Consider the following 20,927-nt stretch of genomic DNA (forward strand, 5'->3'; position numbering starts at 1 on the left):
CTTTTTAGAGCGCGATTTGCAGTAGTCGGGTTTTAGTTTTTGAACTTATTTTTTATTGTTAATACATAGGTAGGTATTTACGATAGAAGTGCGAAAAATTGATATTTTGAAACGAGTGACGAATTTTAAAACACGGCCAAAGGGAGTGTTTTAATGTGCTTATTATAGCACCGGTGTCGTAATGTAGCACCAGATGTACTGTAAAAATTATGTTAAAAGATAATACTTACTGTTACGAATAAATATTTATACTGTGAAAAATTATCCCACCAAACACATTTTCATGTAAATTGTTGCTAAGACGAAATCATAAGACTCGCACTGTCAAAAAGTTGTCAGATCTCTTGTCGAGCCAAGCTTCAAAATCTACAAGCCCTAACTTCACTAGTTAGTGAAGTTAGGGCTTGTAGATTTTGAAGCTTCTGTAGAGTTCTACACCTTAGTCAAAATATGTGGCTTGGCTGTTTCGCTACCGCCACATGGGCATAAGGTGAAAAATTTATTAAATTCATTATTTTTAGGGTTTCGTACCTCAAAAGGAAAAATACTGAACCCTTATATTTAGGATCACTCGTGTGTCTGGCTGTCCGTCTGTCACAGCCTATTTGCTCCGAAACTACTGCACCAATAAGTTGAAATTTGGTATACACATGTAAGTCTATAACCCAAGGACATACATGTAAAGTAAATAACAGAAATTCAAATAAACGGGTCACTTTTGAGATGAATGATAAATAGAAGAAAAAAAAACTATATCTTGTTATATATCAAATGAAGGGGCTCATTGTGAGAATCTCAGATATATTTTTTCATAAGTTTAAAATAAATAGTTTAGAAGTTATTTAAGAAAATACAAAAAATGACCACCCCCCCCCCCCCCTATCTCCGAAACTACTGGGTCTAAAATTATGAAAAAAATACACATATTAGCTCTTTTCCTATAGATGACAGGAAAACCTATTAAAAATGTGCAGTCAAGCGTGAGTCGGACTTAAGTACCTAGTTTTCCGATCCCTACGGGTTTTTTTAAAGACATTTTACCCACATTTCTCTAAAAAAAATATATTGTTAAAAATTGTGTAATGTACGGACCCTTGGAACGCGAGTCCGACTCGCATTTGGGCGGTTTTTGTATTATACTTACATACAATAGTTCTTGTAGAAACGACACGGCCAAGCCACATACTTTTGATGTAGAGCTAGTAAAGTTAGAGGGCTTGTAGAGTTAGAAGCTTGGCAAGAGATCTGATAACTTTTTGACAGTGCGAGAGTGGTTATGGTTTCGTTTGGGCAACATTTTACATCAAAATGTTTTTAGTGTGATTTCACTTCTTTTTGTAAGTTGCTTATGACAATCTTCCATCCCCTAATTTAAAGGGTTGGTGTGATTTACTATTAAAAATCCTGAAATAAGTATCTGGGGGCATCTGTTACACAATGTACTTCTTACTGATTCCCCATATAAACCCTTCACTCCGTAAGGGTAAACTTTGGGGTTGAAATCTGCCTTCACCCCGTAAGGGTAAACTTTGAGGTTGAAATCTATTCTATATCCTTCCCCATAACAATACCTATCTACATACCAAATTTCAACAAAATCGGTTCAGCGATTATTGATTCCCCATACAAAATTAAACCCCCTCTTCATCCCCTTAGGGATAAAAAATTTCAAGTTTTTGAATTTATTTGTTGTTTGTGTACTAAAACTATCTTACATACCAAATTTCAGCTTCTTAGAGGACTTCAGGAAGTACCCGGTATTGATGATCATCAACTGAGTGAGTCAGTAACGAAATCGAAGTTTTTAGATATGAATAAAATCTAAAGTATAAGAACTATGCAATTGATATGCTTAATAAGTCCGAGAACTTTGTTTATCTGGTATGATCCAACCCCAAGTTACCTCATAACGACAACGACATTCCAAAAAACGACGAAGCGCTTCGAGAAAAGGTAGATAGTGCCCTTGCGCTTTGCTCGTCTTGGCGGGGCACTTCCGTGCCCCCAGATGTTAAAAGGTGATACTACTGTAACTAATAAAGATTTATGTTTAGTTACCTACTATATTCGCGTAAACTAGACAATTTTTATATCTTTAGTTATTAAGGCCCAAAATAATTATTTTCACTTATTATAAATAAATCCTCCTGATATGAAGTATCAAATATTGTTATTTGTATATGTATAACTCTTAAGTTAAAAACAATAAAATCTGTTATTACCTACTGTAAAATGATTATTTTTTGCGGGATTAAGTAATATACTGCTAGTGTTCAATAAGGCCCATAATAGGACTTTTATAAAAGGTATATTTTCCAAGAGTATCGTAATATTTTTATAACTATTTTGGTATAATGAAGAAACTTAAATAAATGAGAAACCTATTTGAGTGAGTTTTTCATACTTCATATCCTGTTCATTAAAAAAAAAACATTTTAATTTAAGGTGGGCTGTATATAGGCATATACGGCCCACACGGAATATACTATAAGGTAAGTGAGGCCACTTACCTTACAGTATATTCAGGATGTATACCGTGTAATATTGAGCAGTTGGTTTATAATATAGGTACATATTATGATATTGACGTTGAATAGGACAGGACATGACAATAGGAACCAGAAATAGGTATAGTTGGTCAAACCAATTTGTCAGTAAATAAAAACAAAAAACTATATTCATCCTTTTCTTTTGGGTGCTAGTACCAGTGTAAGTCAAAGATAGTATGATGATTCTCTCTGTCTATGTTTGAAATGAGACAGTCCTTTGACAAACTATGTATAGTAAAAAATAGTTGTGAATATCTTGTACATTTTTATTACAATATTAGTCAAGATAATGAAATATAGCTGGTCAAGCAAATCTTACCACTAACAAAAGGCGCGAAATTCACATTTTCTATGGGACGATATCCCTTCGCAAATACATTTTTCAAATTTGCCGCCTCTTTCTACTGACAAGATCTGATTGACCAGCTGTAGGTATTTTTACGTAATAAGATATTTTAATTTCACGTAATGTCCGCATTTAATTTATATATGTGCACGGTAAACAAACAAATGAATGATAAGAAAAGACAGACAGTGTTACTGAGCGGGAGGTGGGGCGAGGGGCGAGGTATAGGTAGGCTATGATAGGCTCTCAAGCGCCGCGCCGGCGACTGACGGACCAGCGCGGCGTATGTATGAATTTCGCGCCTTTTTAACTAGATTTTACTATTACAATGCAAGCAACACACAGAAATTTCTTACTTTCCATAATATGGCTGCGTATATTATTTTATAGTAATAGACTTATTTTTACAGACTCTAATTCAATATTAGATCTTATAGGACAAAAAACGCATATTAATTCTAAAGCATATATCTTATTCTTCTAGCTTTTTAGCTTGCCTATTAACTTAAAAATTTAGATATGTTGTTGTGGATTTATTAAACTTTAATTCAATATCGACAAAATAATAAGCTAATTGTAGTTTGACAAAGAAGCACGTTAAAAAAAATTCTAATAATTTTACATTATAAAGCGTCATACATATTATAAACATTGGAACGTAAACATTGCACTTTAATTCAATATTAAAAAATCATTACTAAAAATATATAAATACCTAATCTATATCTAACGCTCGTTCTAACTTTTCATCATACATTGCAAATATGCTTAAAAATATGTCCCATATCAGATAAGTATCACTTTTTCAACTTTAGAATTATCAAAACTTTTAGTGCAAAAATCCGGTCCCACTATTGAGCTATAAACTATAGTTGGCAGTGACATAGCGTGAACTAATATAGCCGTCGGGGAAGTTGGGTTAGGGCCCCCCCCCCCGCATCTGGCGTCTTACGAGCGTCGGCGTCTACAATTCTATGGCCGCTGCTCGACGCAACGTCGACGCAGCGTCGACGCAACTGCGCAGCGACGTCATTTTCCATAGCGCTGACCAGACGCCGACCGACGCCGACGCTCGAAAGACGCTAGATGTGGGGGGGCCTTATTCCAACCAGTTACCACCAAGTTCCTACCAGTGGTAACTACTGGGAATTTTTTCCCACCTTTTACCACTGATAACTACTGGGAAAAAAAATTCCCACTAGTTACCTCCAACTCGGTTTGATGGTAACTACTGGGAATCTTTATTCGTACTAGTTACCTCCAACTCGGTTTGATGGTAACTACTGGGAATCTTTATTCGCACTAGTTACCTCCAACTCGGTTTGATGGTAACTACTGGGAATTTTTATTCGTACTAGTTACCTCCAACTCGGTTTGATGGTAACTACTGGGAATCTTTATTCGCACTAGTTACCTCCAACTCGGTTTGATGGTAACTACTGGGAATCTTTATTCCCACTAGTTACCTCCAACTCGGTTTGATGGTAACTACTGGGAATCTTTATTCGTACTAGTTACCTCCAACTCGGTTTGATGGTAACTACTGGGAATCTTTATTCGCACTAGTTACCTCCAACTCGGTTTGATGGTAACTACTGGGAATTTTTATTCCCACTAGTTACCTCCAACTCGGTTAGATGGTAACTACTGGGAATTTTTTTCCCAGCAGTTACCAGTGGTAAAAGGTGGGGAAAAAAATCCCAGTAGTTACCACTGGTAAGAACTTGGTGGTAACTAGTGGGAATAACCGGGGAAGTTGCTGCGAGGCCCTTTTCTTTCTTGAGGCGCCAGGCCGTGGGCGACGGCCCACTTCGCCCACGCCTAGCTAAGCCACTAATAGTTGGTCAAACCAATTTGTCAGTCAGTAAGAACCAGGAAAACTATACACATCCTTTTCTTTTGGGTGGTAGGTAGTACTAGTGTTAGACAAAGATAATATGATTCTCACAACAAGTAATTCCGAGAATTGGCGTAGGCACTAGTTTTTACGAAAGCGACTGCCATCTGACCTTCCAACCCAGAGGGTAAACTACGCCTTATTGGAATAGTCCAGTTTCCTCACGATGTTTTCCTTCACCGAAAAGCGACTGGTAAATATCAAATGATATTTCGTACTCATTGGTACGAGCCGGGCGTTTGAACCCGCGAACTCTGGATTGAAAGTCGCACGCTCTTACCGCTACGCTCTTACGCTCTTTTTTTGAAAAAGAGCTTGTCTGTAAAGTGAAATATGTAACTCGCCCATCAACTAGCTAATTGTAATTATTCGGATGCTGACTTAGGGTCCATCCATAATTAGTTATTTGTTTTACAAGGGGGCAAAGTTGTTGTTTAACCGCTCGTGCTAATATTGATACCCGAGCAAGCGAAAGATTCCAGAATTGAACCACGAGCGTAGCGAGTGGTTCGAAAAATGGAATTTTGAGCGTTGCGAGGGTTTCAAAGTACGAGGGTTAAACAAAATTTGCCTCCGAGTGAAACACAACATTTTTCACTACACCAACCCGAAGCAAATATTAAATGTAAAATATCAAACAGAATCAAACCAAATCAAATCCAAATTAATGTTATTAAATATTTATCATCCAAAATCATCATTTAAAAGTCAATTCTACCAGCAAACACAAGAAAACAACTCAAAATTTGCATTTGATTACTTTGCCTCACATGTGAATTGTGAATAAAATACAACTTTGCTATCAGTTTTTGAAGTGCAAAGTGAGCATTTCCAAGCTGGTGTGGTGAAAAATATATTATAGCGTTTGTCCCGGGATTTTGTTACGGCTGAGGAAGCTTGGGGTCCGCTGTATACCTAGCCTATAGAAGCTTGGCAAAAAAGAGTAGAAATTAAAAAGTGGCAACACTGTGGTGTCGTCCCGTTTTCTTATATATATTGGTTTGAAAGGGACGACACTACAGTGTTGCCACTTTTTAATTTCTACTCTTTTTTGCCAAGCTGTATCAAGAAATATTTTCTGTGCAGGATTTCACTTTGAATGCCGAGACGTGCAAACGCTACGTCAACAACTGGGAGCGCGCACGCACTGAACAGCATCACCAGACGATCTACGACACCGAGTATACGCCTTCACAGGTCTATAGCGAACCATATTCAACGTGTTGCCTCCCTGTCACACTTATGTACGAGTTTACAAGAGCGACAGAGAGGCAACAAGCAGAACGTGGTTCGTGGTAGGCCCTTTTACTCACTCGCGACTCGCCTTATAACAATAATTAATATCCCTAAGTAATGCGATAAAAATCATAAATTTAATTAATTTATTTAAGAGACAATAGTGGCCCGTACCCACGCCCACGGGTCAAGCAGATCGCGAGCACCAAAGTTCGCAAATTGCGGGCATCTTTCTCTGTCACTCTAATTACGCCTAGTAAAAGAGAAAGATGCTTGTAATTTGCGAACTTCGGTGTTCGCGGTAGACCCTATGGGTGTAATTATACTAATTATCTTAATTTAAAAAGGTAGGAAACTCTAATAAGAATGATTTACCATACTAAGTAGGATCCTGATTCCCCTAATTCCCAATACCTCTTACTTTAGACCGTCGACTTCATGAGGGACTTTCTTCACTTAAACAATAGGTACTATATGTACCTACACATATACGCGGGCCATACTGAAATTTTCTGGATTCTGATATATGAGACGACTTATTTTTTCTAAGAGGTTGGTTCCAGGAATTTTCAGTATGCCATAAGTGGTGGTAATCTTATTTACAGGTGGTTGAGTACTTCAAGCAACGCTCAGATAATGAGCAGCGTGTGCATACTGAGGTGGAGCTACTCATCAACATCGCTATTAACGTGGGTTTTACTTTCTTCTTCGTTATTTCATATGACTGAGAGTCGTAGCCATGTAAAATAAGGTATTAGCGACCCACCCCGGCTTAGCACGGGTTAAAAAATTATACTCCTAAACCTTCCTCAAGAACCACTCTATTGATAGGTGAAAACCGCATGAAATTCCGTTCAGTAGTTTTTGAGTTTATCGCGAACAAACATACAAACACACAAACATACAGACGGCGGGGACTTTGTTTTATAAGGTGTAGTGATTGATGGTTTGAAGCCAATTGAAGCACCAAGGTTTGCCAAATACGAAAGATTTTCCGCCTTCCGAATAAGAGCACGTATTGGCTACGAACGGGTTGGCTATTTTCCACATCTTATTTTCTTAAAGCTTTCCATATTTGAGAGCTTTTCTAATATTTTGGATTTTTTCCGCAATTTGCGTAGGTACCATATATATCTTAAGGGCCGGCAACGCACTTACAACTCCTCTGATGCTGCGGGTGTCCATGGGGACGGTAACCGCACACGATAAAAAAATCTGTGACAGTTTCATGTCGCTACATACCTGTATATGTTTCAGGAAACGTTGGAAGAAGTCGAAAGGTGGATGGAGAAATATGACAAGGACATGGAACAAATTGATTTAAAGATACAAATAACGAAGAATGATTACCAAAATGCACGTGAGGAGAGAATCGGATTGGAGAACACGGTAATATCTATTATATAATCTGTGGTAATATCGTTATCCACTGTCTCCATCTCGTCCACAGTCATAGCATAATAACATAGTACGCTGGACGTAACATTAAAAATAAAGAAGAACCCGGACCCGCAGAGGCCGAAGACCAAGCCCCGGGAAGGGTCACAAATGCCCAGAGCGTCCGAAAATAGCGCACTGCGAGGTCGAAGGCCGAGCTGAAAAAAAAGCAGTCCTATTTTTTACACCGCTCAACACGACTTCAGCGAGGCTCACAGACCAATTTGAACCCAATTTTATGCAACTTGTGCAACTGTTAAGGTTTTAGTATTTAGAGTAGAGATGCAACGGATAGTTGTTTGGCCGGATACCGGATACCGGATATCCGGCCTGGACGCTGGCCGAATATCCGGTATCCGGCCGCCGGATATTAGGGCAGCGGAACTATCCCAACATTTCGGTTTTTCAGGTGCGCATTCTGCAGGTTTGACCTGTTTCCTAGTAAACGTTCGCACGGACTCATTTCTAGGTTCGAAATGAGTGCGCGTGCAAGTCTGTGGAATTATTAAATTGTTTTGAAATAATAAACAAGTACGATTATGACCGTGTCTGTTTCTTAAAATGCAATTTGTTTACTGCGAAATCAAGCAATGTTACTATCCGGTATCCGGCCGGATAGAAGGTCACTATCCGGTATCCGGCCGGATAGTAAAATGATGGCCGGATAGGCCGGATACCGGATAGTAACCGGATATCCGGTGCATCTCTAATTTAGAGATATAGCCTGTCGGATTTATAAAAACCGGGCAAGTGCGAGTCGGACTCACGCAGGAAGGGTTCCGTACCATAAAGCAAACAAAAACGGAAAAAAATGCAAAAAGAAAACGATCACCCATCCAAGTACCGACCACGCCCGACGTTGCTTAACTTTGGTCAAAAATCACGTTTGCTGTTTGGGAGCCCCACTTAAATCTTTATTTTATTCTGTTTTTAGTATTTGTTGTTAAGTATAGCGGCAACAGAAATACATCATCTGTGAAAATTTCAACTGTCTAGCTATCACGGTTCGTGAGATACAGCCTGGTGACAGACAGACGGACGGACAGACGGACGGACGGACAGCGAAGTCTTAGTAATACGTTTTACCCTTTGGGTACAGAACACTAAAAAAGATGATTATAATTTTTCTGGAGACTAAAGTTCCCTCCCAATTAATTATTTATTTTATTTCGCAGATCGAAAAGCACGACCAACTCATGAAGGATTGGGTCAACTTTAAGGAAGAGCGTGAGAAGGAGCGCCTGTACGTCGAGACTATGACCAAATCGGCTATCACCGTGCAAGCTTGGTGGCGCGGCTTGCTCGTCCGAAGGCAACTCGGCCCGTACAGGCCCAAGAAACCCCCCAAGAAAAAGAAGTAGCTGGAAGTAGCAAGTTTTTTTTACTAATAAAGTTGTTTTGGAATTATTCAAGTGGTGTTTTATTTACAAAGGTTATACGAGTTTTCAGTGACAAACTTACTTTGAACTAAAAACCTATAGGTAGTATTTAATTGATTTAATGCATAAAAAAGCAAACTAGCAAGCGCAGCGTAGGACGTCCACCCACAAGATGGACGGAGATTGATGGATGGAGATTGTTAAGGTCGCCGAAAGACGCTGGATGCGGGCCGCTTCCAACCGGCACGTATGGAGATCCAAGGGGGTGGCCTATGTTCAGCAGTGCACGTCTTATGGCTGAGATGATGATGATGATGATGAATGCATAAAATATAAATATAGGTACCATAATGTCCCTGTCATATTGCCTAAATTGGAATTTATGATTATTAGGTAAGTACACCATACAATCCACGCATAATATGCCCATGAGCTTTCGAGGTGTTACTGTCTAAATTGAAATAAACCTTTTCGAGGCCGTGTCAAACACTCGGACGCCACGTCACCGAAGTTTCGAAACTGAAATTGAACTTTATGCATATGCACGTAGGTCTATGTTGCTCTGTGGTCTGTGACCGATTAATCGGTCTTTGGCGTTGAGCCTGCGGTGCGGATATATCGGTCATTGGCGTCCAAAAGTTTAATAAGCTGCACTTCACCCTTTAACGGGCAAGACTGAAAAAAATTATCAATTCAAGCCTCATCGCCATCCTAGTCCTAAAAATTATGGACTGCCTTATAAAGGGTTAAATACATGGAACAACACGTATGGGACAATTCCCACCCGTCTGTCAGAGTCAATGTAGAATAATTATGGTCGGCTACGAGCTAGTTGAAGGCCTGGCTGCCTTGTGGATTTATATTACAGTAAGTAAAAATATAATAATAAGTATATAAAAGTCAAATACCTTCTAGCAAACCACCGCGCAACTTCTCAAACAATATTTTAAGAAAATAAATTCCTTATCACTACACTAAACTCATATACGTGCTGATTTTTACACGATGCCTATGCCTATATTTAACTCATTACCTGCCTTGAGTTAAGCCCGCTCCAGACTATAGCCCCCTCCAGACTATGCGCGTGAATCGCGGGCGAAGCCGCGATTCGCGCACGAGTGTGGAGGAGGCTTATGCACGTGAATCGCGGGCGAAGCCGCGAACGCGAGTGTGGAGTCGATTTCGCTGTCTGCGAACATCGACGCCACACTTGCGTTCGCGGCTTGGCGCCGCGATTCGTGCACGAGTGTTAGGGGGCTTTAGGCCAAGATAAGCCTAACTCAGTTTAAATCTAACTTAGGAATCTAAGCGCTTCAATATAACGAGTTACATGCGCCTTGTGCAAGACTTTTACTAATAGTCGATAGGAAATCGATTCAACGAGTCGACTTAGTTTGACGTTACATAATTTGCCCACATCACTACTTTCCAGCATTGCAAACAAGGGCCCAACCTTTTCTGTTCTGTTTCACGACGCAGCAACTAGTATCATTTCTCTCACCTCGCTCTTTTAAAATGCCGTTTGTCAAAAAAGGACAACCATACTGTTGACAAGGCGGACTTCAAATCAAGTGTTGCCTTTCTTGATGCGCCCACCCTGTGTATGTGTGCGTAAAAGCGTATATGTGTGCTCTTTTAGGGATGTGAAAAGTCGATTTTAATCATGTTATATATCGATAAACGCTACACAGCGGAACGAAATAGCGATTAATTGAAGCTTCAATATCTTCGTTAAACATAAACATTATTGAAATGCTAATGGATAATGAATATATTATAATATAATAATATAATTCAATTATTGCGGAACACCTATTTTAGGAGGTATTTATGTATTTTAATTAAATATCTGAACTTTCCCTTGGTTCCCTGCTGGGGCGTGACTATAAAATTGTGATCTGATAACCACAATAAAGAATAAAAGCGTTTTTGGTCATTTTAGGTATCGTTAAGCCTTTGAAGTAAAATTAAAATTGCAAGAAATGTCGATAGTTTATCGATATGACTTTATCGACATGGCTACAGCAACGTGGGCCTCATTGTTAATCGTACACTAAACAAAAGTGGCAACAGTGACAGCTCGCTGAGACTACGTCTATATATATATTATGTCTATGATTGCAAACGTCAATGGAGTCACGTGACCTTTTACAACCAATCAAAACACGCGTTTTGCAAAACTGTCTTCCTATATATGTCTGTTTATCAAAAAGTTGAATTTTCAGCGTTATTTACTAATAAAACATGCCAAAAAATGAAAAGGTGAGTTCGAAAATAATATAGAAGACTCACGGAACAAAGTACCTGCCCGAAGTTTTCGCATGACCGCGTAGAAAAATATAAAATTATAGTGCTATCGGCATTTTGCTACGGTCTCCGTACACCGACCAAACGTAAGTTAGTATGTACATGCCATGTCAGTCAGTTCGTTGATGGTATGGTATGCGATTCCGCATAACATATAAGTTTATGAATTAGTTGTGGTGTTCAAAATATCGGTGTTTACAGTGAGTTTGAGTGAGAACTGTATTTCGCAGGAGGAGATGAAGACGAAAACGGACAAAAATAAGAGCGGAGACAGTGACTCTGAGGTGAGTTGTTTATAATGTAATAATCTTGAGACGGCCCGTCGGCGGAGCCAACGGTGAAATATTTACAGCATTATCTTGTTATGAGCTAATTGTTAGTGAAACTTTAACCTTCAACGTTTTATTTGCGCCAATCTGTGGAGTTTGCGAAAAACGCCCGACCAAATTATTTATTACTCATTAGTATACAATAAGAGTCTAAGAGTCTTAGAATTGGTGTCTGATTGTGTGTTTGCGTGTAAACATAAATTTGTTTCCTATTGACATTATCCTTTTACACCACACTTAAGAAACTAGTCAGAGTTTCCTGTTGTTTGTGAGAATCAGTATGAACTAATGGAGATATTTACTAGTGAGTTTGTATCATTAGCATAACTCAAATCAACTTTTCAAATCTGGTTTCCTTTTGATTTGATTAACCTAGAAAGTTTTAGCTCATTTCACACTCTTTTGAGGCTATAAAACTGATAGAAAACTTATAAGGATTTTGTTTTAGGGGTATTATTTTAGTCACACAGTCGTTTTTTTAGGCTTGGTTACTATAGCGTTTATAAGCATGAAATAATGTGTAAATGTAGCAAATCAATTCAAGTACTTATAATGTAAGGCCACACACAATGAACGGACTGATTTAGTTAAGAGTTTCCACATATATATTTATACTCCTGAATTCAAATTTCAAATGTAGACATAATTTTGTACATAATCTATTATTTATTCTGAACTTTTATAGAGTAACTAAGAGTTCCGAATTCAAAAACAGTACAACTGCTTCCGAATGTCAGGAGGTTAAGAAAATAGCCAGATTACTGCTATAATAATATAGTCGTAAGATTAGGCAAAATAGGTTATCAATAACTGATAACCTCCCAGTAGACCCCCAGCAACAAACATAAGGTTCAATTTTGCATTTTATTATGTCCATTCTACAAATATTGATAAAATCATTGATCAATGAACCTCTAAACTGGCTTACATTTCTCTGCAGTAATAATATTTTAATCCTCTACCTTTAAAGGCCTCTAAATGCCAGTCTTAGATACTTCTAAATGCCACTTAAACTAACAGCTGCAGCAATGGGATTAACCTTAAATTAGAACTGTTTATGCCAAGGGCATATATTGAAAATTTGGTGCCCCAGGCCCTTCCCAAGTCCCCAGAAGTAAAGGAAGAAAAACAAAATGCAATCTGCCAGGGGCGGTATATGTATAGGGGGGGTTGGCACCCCGGGCCATGGCCCAGATGGCCCTAGGGTAAATACGCTCCTGTTTATGTCCAAGACAATCTTCAGTCTTTTTTTAATTGGAAAAATTCACTGCTTCATCCAGGGCTTGATATGACAAAGTGATAAAATAGATTTTCGGTCGACGACCGGTTGGGCATCCTAGGTATCGCTGGTGCGATGAGGTCGTGAAAGATCTGAATGAGCTTGGTGCCGTCGATTGGACAGAAATGGCGCTAGACAGAGAAGCATGGCATTCCTTAGTGTCAGAGGCCAAGATCCACTTCGGGTCGCTGCGCCACGGTAGTAAGTAATAAATAGATCTTCAGTTATTGCCCACTGGTGCACACAGTTCTCTCGACAAGTACACCTCATGTCCATGTCCGGAGCTCATGCCATACAGAATAATTGACCTACATCTTCTAAATGAAGTCAACCTAAATGTTACAATTTCTTTATGTAAGACATTACCTATGTTATGTCACAAATCTTATAGTAAATGGAAATAGCCTCCTAAGGCCCAGCCATACCAATGAAAAATGCAAAATTTGCCACAGAAATTTGAACCTACAATGTAGGAAATAGAGTTGATTTTGCGTTGTTCAACAACTGAACGAAACAAAACAAAAGCAACTATGTTCCAATTGAATACGATTTAAATTTCAGTGAACTGAATAAGTACTATAGGTAGGACCTTGGGCCTTAGGAAGATATAACATTATTTTGGCTGATATGATGATGAATTCTATCTCAAGGCTCTAGGAATCATCCAGTTACACTGTTGTTTTGTTTAATGACTATTCAAATAAAGTATATATTTTGGTTGAAAAGTACAAAACCATTAAAAGTTTTTAAAAGCATTCCAAATTCATTGATACATGTTTTCATTCAAGGTCTACATTGTTACAAATACTTGCTCAAGTGATAGCGATATTATTGTTCAGAATAATCATATGCATTCAAGCACATTATACCAAATGATATACTTATCTGGCATTACACTCCGTGTCATGCAAATTCAAACCTACTGCCAACAACATAGCATATATATTAGTTTAACCACTTCACAGTTTACCCAAGTATTATTGTTTAGAGTATGTAAACACAGAGATTTGGCACCATCAATGATTTCTCCGTAGTGTACGTTACGCAGTTTTGCGAAAACGCACGCGTTTGCGGTATGCGAAACATTCGCAGTTCTATATTAGAATTTTTGAATTTAATTGGATGTGTGTGTAAATGTGAAGTGTAGGTGTGTTGTTTGGTGTAACATGACTGCATTAAGCTCTATTGAACGTGTAGGTGTAATTGTTAAACTATGAGTACTATGACCTCTAGAAACGAAATTATCATCTCAGTTCTTATCTCATTGCTAACCTGGTTGCAACCTGAAGGCTCTTGGGGTCCACTCATCTATTTAATTGTAAGAGAAAGTGTGTTTAGTTAGGAATACTTACTTAGTCCTAAAAATTACAGACTGCATTGAGGTCTTTTGAAGTTTTATAAGTGTAGTGTATTGAATCATGATCCTTACCCGTAGAATCCAAAATCTTATGTCTAACCTCATCTAGGCACTCTTCCAGGCTTCAAGGTGCCTTCTAATATTATATTATTGGGCCACTTCGTCTGATATATTAGTGAAAATGCGTGCTTGTGTAGCGTTTTGGTAGTCCCGTCGCGCCCCATTGCGTAAATCCAATGCTACCTATTTACTATTAGTATTTACTTATTAATCCCGAGGGCGGACAGGTCTTTTTGGGCTTCGTCATTCCAGCGGTATCTGGGGCGCCCAGACGGACGTTTTCCCCCCGGGTGCCCCACATACGCTCTTCTCACAGCACGATCCTCCCCAGGTGACCAAGCCAGCGGAGTGGCGTACACACAACATGCACATTGGAGGGTGACTGGAGAGGGTTAGAAGTGATAGGCTCGGTGTCTAGTATAATAATTCCATTTATTCTATTCGCTGATGCGTATATATACATGTATTTTATCGCTGATACAAGCAATATGCATTATGTCGCAGCAATCCATGAAGTTACTGTTAAACACTAAATGTAGTTGTTTACTACATTACACCTCCCCCGAAAGTCCGTTTCCCCCCCGGGGTGGCAGGAGAAAAAAAATAATAATACATGTTACTTGCTTACATTTGTTAAATATTGAACAGATGCGCTGTCATTTGATAAAATAAAAATACATTTTGTATTTAAATAGCTGCACCGACCTGTCAGTGTTATCGCGATACCCCTGATTAACTTTCACTATCATTGCTGCACTCGTGCGTTCTGTTACAACCGGCTAGGCTTGTTATTATTTATGTAGAATTCCAAACATTTTAGCAACAAGAGTACTGCAAAAATGTCCATTCTAAAGACACTACATTTAGCGCTAGCATTCCTATTTGATCGTTGACATACAAAATGTTTACACAGCGAATTTCCTCAATGTAGTTTTGTTTGTTTAAAAACTGTTCTGGAATGGCGACGAGATCGTAGAACGCAGTAAGAGAAAGCCTCCAACAAGGTGGACCGATAACTTTTTAAAATTATAACTGGGCTTATTCATACATCGCCACAGACTAGCCGAGGCGTAGACGTGGCATACGATGGAGCAAGCTCGCCCAGAAGGTGCCTGATCACTCTCTCTTGATAATCTCTTGAAGATGGCGTGGAACCGTTGGAAAAGAGCTTCGCACGACCAGTCGTGTGGAAGTCTTTGGGAGAGGTCTATATTCGACAGTCATTCGGCTCACATAATGGCTTAGATCGTTCGTAAGCATCGTTGGATGTCATTCGAAAGAGCGTCTCTCCTGGATGAAATTAGCTCAAGACCGGTATTGTAATCTTTGGCGTAAGAGAGGACAATGCTTAGCATTGGGCTATAAAATATCCGTTAAGTTTTTCTTTCACTCCGTTTTGGTATTTTTTTATCTTGAATTATTGTTTCCAAAGAATGCTCCAGTTCTGCCTGATCTCTTCCTACTTTCATAACAACTCGTTTGTAAACAAGCATATGTAACTCGAGACAGTGACCTGCTAACGATTTGCATACTCCAAGCGCATTGTTAACGTCAACACGTGGTCGCACACATGACAGTTATTAGGAGTGACATTCATATGACAGAATGTCAGTTCAGCTTGCAAACTGAGTTGTTGGCGACGCGTCCATATTATAGTTTGTGCGGAAAGAGAAGAGTCGTGGAATGTATGGGACCCAATACATTCCACGACGATATGTACAAATAGCAACACTCTCGGTGGACCTTATTACAAAAGGCATAAGGTCCACCGATGTACAGTTAACGGTGTGGGCGATGGTATGTATGGCTCAGGTGTTCTGTTCTCATAGTTTCTGTCCTTACTAGTGCGAGCTTACCTAAATTGTAATTATAACCTAAATTGTTTCATTACAATTATACGTACCTTAAGATACTAGAGGACGTTACCATAACAACTAGCGCCCTTCAAATTTGATTAACCCAAATACGTGTAGTCCTGAGAGGCTTCAGAGTTATAGGGGTCAGACAGGACCTCACCGAACTTGCAGACACTTAACTTGTCAGGGAAACTATTTATAGCGGTGGCCCACGCCATTTACTTCGTAAGATATTAATTGGCAATTATAGCTACAATGTATTAATCTAATATCAATTAGTGAGGTGTCGTATTGTCAACCGATAGAATGGGGTAGCTGCTCTTGTGTTGTCGTGTCGAGAGATTTTATTTCATGACGTGGAAGGGACCAATCGGAAATGAAATATCGAATACAATTTTTAATTTAAAAAGTAATCAGCTTTACATTTTTTTTTTAACTTGCGTTAATGAAAACGTAGGTTCCGCGAAGATACAGTTTTATTATGGTTTAGTGTCATTTATTTGAAGTTACGGAAACTTAGAGTGTTCGCCTAAATTAGTATTATTAGCAGATAAGCCGAAGCAAAGCCAAAGCAAATACAATAATACAACTACAACCTGATTTTGGAGAATGCACAGAAATTGTATGAAGGTAGACTACCTTCCAATTTCCATCACTGGACGTCCAAGTGTAAGGCAAATGCAATCCTTACGTAGTTAATTATGTTAACTTATGATTTATTCGCAAGGCTTCGTCGTTATTATTATTCGGACTGCCCAGGAATTAAATTAGCTGTCGTCATTTTTATTCCCAGATAAATGGGTCGAAATTCTTTTCGTTGTCTTGTTTTTTGTCCCTAAGAAATGTGAGGGAGTCGAGCTTTTTGTATGGGGTGAAATTTTGTTTTTAATTTTTCTCACTAGAATTATAAGCTATAGCTAGAAAGACGTGCAATAGCACTCAACTTTTTATTTTATTTATTTGATAAACGACAAAAATAGAAGCGTCACAGAGTGGTTAGAAACGAGAAAACGACGACAATTTTGACCCCAATAAGATTGCGGTATCTTGTAAGCAAAATCTAATAAAATATTATCGAATAATCGAGCTTTCCTAGTCTCTCTGGCCTCTGGTGTCTCTTTCATAAGGTATGGCTGCTAGAATCAATAGGTCTACAGTGAAAAAAAAAAACAAATTAAAAAGTAACCTATTATATTGCACAGCTCTGCCAACACTAGTCTATTCTAGGAAGCTCGTGTGCGCGATCGATTCCTCAAATAAGGATTCCAATTAACACGTGTCGGCTAGTTTCCACTCTGACGCGTTTCTCGTCTGCTCTCTTTGTAGGTTAAGGGATGTGGCCTGGGTTGCCAGACTTTCTGATTAAAGAATTTAGTTATCTGCTTCTCTCACTACATGAGCAATGGAGATGGAGACAGATTATCTTCGAAGTTAGTTCGTAACAGCCCCATGATTACCCAAAAATTTTGGTTAGCAAAAAAAGTGTTTTAAGCCTGAGGACCGAATTCCAGTGTGAGTTGGTTTAAAGTTGTTATATGCAACTCACATTCAAAACAAAGAGAAGAAGTTTGGAAGTCAAAGACATAGAAATGCATTGAAGCTGTATACACGTTGTACTAATCACATACTATTGAAATACTTGGCAACAAAAAAAATATTTAATAAGTCCTAGTTTAATGACCAGATGTTAGTTTAATCCTATTAGCGCCTTATTCTTAAAAGAGGGTGTTGTATGACATCTCTGGAATTCTATCAGGATTTAGAATTTTACATCTTGAGTGATAACCCTAGCTGGTTACATAGAGGGAACTATAGTAGTGACACTAATTCCATCCAATCTATATATACTATGGTACACAGAGCTGCACTTCCGGCCGAGTTCCCAGAACAAACTGGCACTACTACATGTGTATGTATCTACTATTAGTTGTGTTTGTGTCAGTTTAATCAGTGTCACCTCGTCTCCTTCCCTATTTTCCCCAAGGGGCGGAATTCCAAAAATAAAAATACTCTAGCTCTATAATTCAAGTTAATACCTAATTGGTAGGGTCTAAATAACTTTATGAAGTCTCAAAAACTACTTCTCTCTCAATGCAGAATTTGGACTTGCCTTTAGGTGGATGATCTCAAATAGGTATAGTATGATTTTTTTATAATGATTTTCTTTTGTGCGAGCGGTCAGCTCCCGTTTTGAGCGCGTGGCAAAGCAACGACATCGTTTAAAAAGCTGCTTTATCGCATTGGTTTTAAGGTTCATGCAGGCTCTGACGTTCAAACTAAGTTCTAATCAAACACTTGTCAAAATATTCCGCATATGTAGTTCTGGCAAATTGCATGTTACTTGTTGACTCGAATCGATAGACGCCTGACGTCACATAGTTGGCATTCGCTTTCAATGACGTAATCACCTTGCATCGCTCGCATTCAGGATTGTAAGTATGCCTGAAACTATTTAAAAAACTGCATGAAAGATTAAAAACACGCGGTTTGCGACATCCAGGCCATTAGGTCGTTTGTGCCTAGTACTTAATGGGGTTGGCTGGTTGAAGTGTTATACAGCCAGCATAAAAAGTGATTCAGGCATTTTTTCGTAAAAGTATAAAATTATTACGTGTAGAGATTTGAGAATAAACTCTAAATTTATATACTGCGTCGGTGGCAATTTACGTGACCTTTTATTTTGTAACAAATAATGGTATTTATTTACTCGATTCAGCAGCTTAATATTTATATCTAAAATAACATGATCTTCTCAAGGGTTGTATCTATCCTGTAAATTGTGTATGGGCGTCTACTCCCACACAATTCAATTAAATGAAGCTTATATTGACGAGCAATAGCAATTAACGAGTGCAATTTTTTTTCGAATCGATGTAGCAATTATATTTGTCCCGAGGCATTTCAGTTGTTAAGGGTTGTTTTTTTATTAAGGCGCGGTGTGTAGTAAAATGCGCTTTTTTGTAAACATATTTACAGACTTTTACAAGGATTTCATGCTTTATTTTCTAGTATGTATAACTTTAGTCCTTGAACTACGTTATTGCTTGTCAGAAACACAACGGCTCATTATTTTCTCGATAGAATCTTAAGTTGAAAACATGCTTAAAGCTGTCTTTTGATCCATATTTTAGAAGTACTACGACGAAAATGGATATGAAACTTACCTCATCCGATAGCTTTTAAGTAAATCTTCGTTATTGCTGGTCCTTTTATCGATACGTTAATCTTTTCATTCATAATTTTATGAATTCAACTTTTGCCTACTAAATTACACCCTACGCGGCAATACCTTGCGCCCATTCCCCGCGCCAGTACGCCCGTGGCCACTGCCAGCGTCGGACCTATGCTAGTTTAGTGGACGTTTCATAAAATGGGTAATCACTGTATAAATATGCAAATAATGTTATACACACAATGTTTTTCAACATGCTTACGAAGAAAAGCAAAATGATTCTTAATTACTGTGACATTTCAGACATTCGCCCATCATATTGTCATTTTATAACAAGTTGGGAAGCAAAGGCACACACCCATCTAACCAATCCGGAATTCAGTCACGATTGATAAATTGTGTAAACATATTTTATTAAAGGCTATTAAATTAATCAAATTTAATCATTTTTAAACATATGTGTACGGATTTCAAATACATATGTGGGAGTGTTTAGTGTATGGTTACCACCATCATTTCACCGCTTTTAGTTTCCGAGTTACCTACATGCGTTTTAAGGGAAGTGGTCGAAAAATGCCTAAAATGGTTTTCTGCTTAATATTGGGTAAGGTAGATTGCATGTAGCGGAGATGAGAATGATGAGATGGATGTGTGGCGTGACGAGAATGGATAGGATTAGGAATGAATATATAAGAGGAAGCCTGAAAGTTGCACCCATAACAGAAAAAGTAAGGGCAAATCGCCTAGCGTGGTACGGCCATGTGATGCGGAGGGATGAAAGTCATGTGACGAGAAAGGTATTACGAATGAATGTGGAGGGAAGTACGAGGAAAGGAAAACCGAGGAAAAGATGGATGGACTGTGTGAGAGATGATATGAAACGAATGCAAGTGAATGATGAAATGACGGGCGACAGAGAGGTGTGGAAGTGAAAGACATGCTGCGCCGACCCCAAGTGAATGGGACAAGGGCAACAGAATGATGAATGATGATTGGGTAAGGTAGAAGTACTAGTGCTCGACGCTGCACTAGTATTCGACATGGGTATAGTGTGTAGCTTTCAAATAGAACTCGACGGCTAATCCTTTTGTTAAGTAAAACCGCTAATGCCACGTGCTACAACCTTCTTCTTTCCCCTGCCCTTATCCCACTACCTGCATAAAAAATACGTACTTCAGTTACTGAATGCCGGCTAGTCGAACGCTACAGAATCAGTTTAAAATGTGTCATCGAGATGCGTAACAAAGGCGCGTTATCGGAGAGCGCACCTACACTGGTTTTTTTAGCGTTGGCTTAGCCCGCGCTCAGGTGCCAAATAAAATAATTAAGACCCTTTTTTGCAGGTAAGTAGCACGTGCGGTTTTACGCTACGTCTTACGTAGGCGAACAACGCGCGAACGCGGCGCGGCGCGGCGCGGCGAAAGCGGCCGCCGCCGCGCCGCGCCGTGCCGCGCCGCCTGACATTCGCGTGCAAATCGCGCCGCACCGCGTTCGCAACGAGATCGCTAACGTAGGACACTTCTATGGGCATCAAAGGATTGATTTCGCCGCGCCGCGCCGCGCCGCGTTCGCGCGTTGTTCGCCTACGTAAGACGTAGCGTTACTTAACAATAGACAATAGGATTAGCCGTTGAGCTCTAATTGAAAGCTACACACTATACTTTATGTCAAAGTAATATAGGTTAAATTTGAACGGCGACGATCTTTCTGTATTCAAATTTAA

The 20,927-nt window shown here is 39.0% G+C and overlaps 2 protein-coding genes across 3 annotated transcripts in view; both read left to right on the top strand.

Moving 5' to 3' along the window:
- LOC134673247 (dynein regulatory complex protein 9-like) overlaps positions 1–8,863 on the top strand; it is a 29,580-nt gene extending 20,717 nt beyond the window's left edge. Inside the window, exons 7-10 of the mRNA XM_063531210.1 lie at positions 5,879–5,989; positions 6,634–6,717; positions 7,286–7,417; positions 8,641–8,863. Coding sequence (XP_063387280.1) covers positions 5,879–5,989; positions 6,634–6,717; positions 7,286–7,417; positions 8,641–8,826 — 513 coding nt within the window. The 3' untranslated portion in view covers positions 8,827–8,863. The remainder of the gene's footprint in view (positions 1–5,878; positions 5,990–6,633; positions 6,718–7,285; positions 7,418–8,640) is intronic.
- A 2,150-nt stretch (positions 8,864–11,013) lies between these two features.
- LOC134673241 (serine/threonine-protein phosphatase 2A 56 kDa regulatory subunit delta isoform) overlaps positions 11,014–20,927 on the top strand; it is a 126,739-nt gene continuing 116,825 nt past the window's right edge. The window contains exons 1-2 of one of the 2 annotated variants that reach the window (XM_063531203.1): positions 11,014–11,237; positions 11,382–11,435. In XM_063531203.1, the coding sequence (XP_063387273.1) occupies positions 11,388–11,435 (48 nt within the window). In that variant the 5' untranslated portion in view covers positions 11,014–11,237; positions 11,382–11,387. The remainder of the gene's footprint in view (positions 11,238–11,381; positions 11,436–20,927) is intronic. The other variant, XM_063531202.1, reaches the window with a different exon arrangement.

This window comes from Cydia fagiglandana, chromosome 18 (assembly GCF_963556715.1).
Source record: "Cydia fagiglandana chromosome 18, ilCydFagi1.1, whole genome shotgun sequence".
Taxonomy (NCBI): Eukaryota; Metazoa; Arthropoda; class Insecta; order Lepidoptera; family Tortricidae; genus Cydia; species Cydia fagiglandana.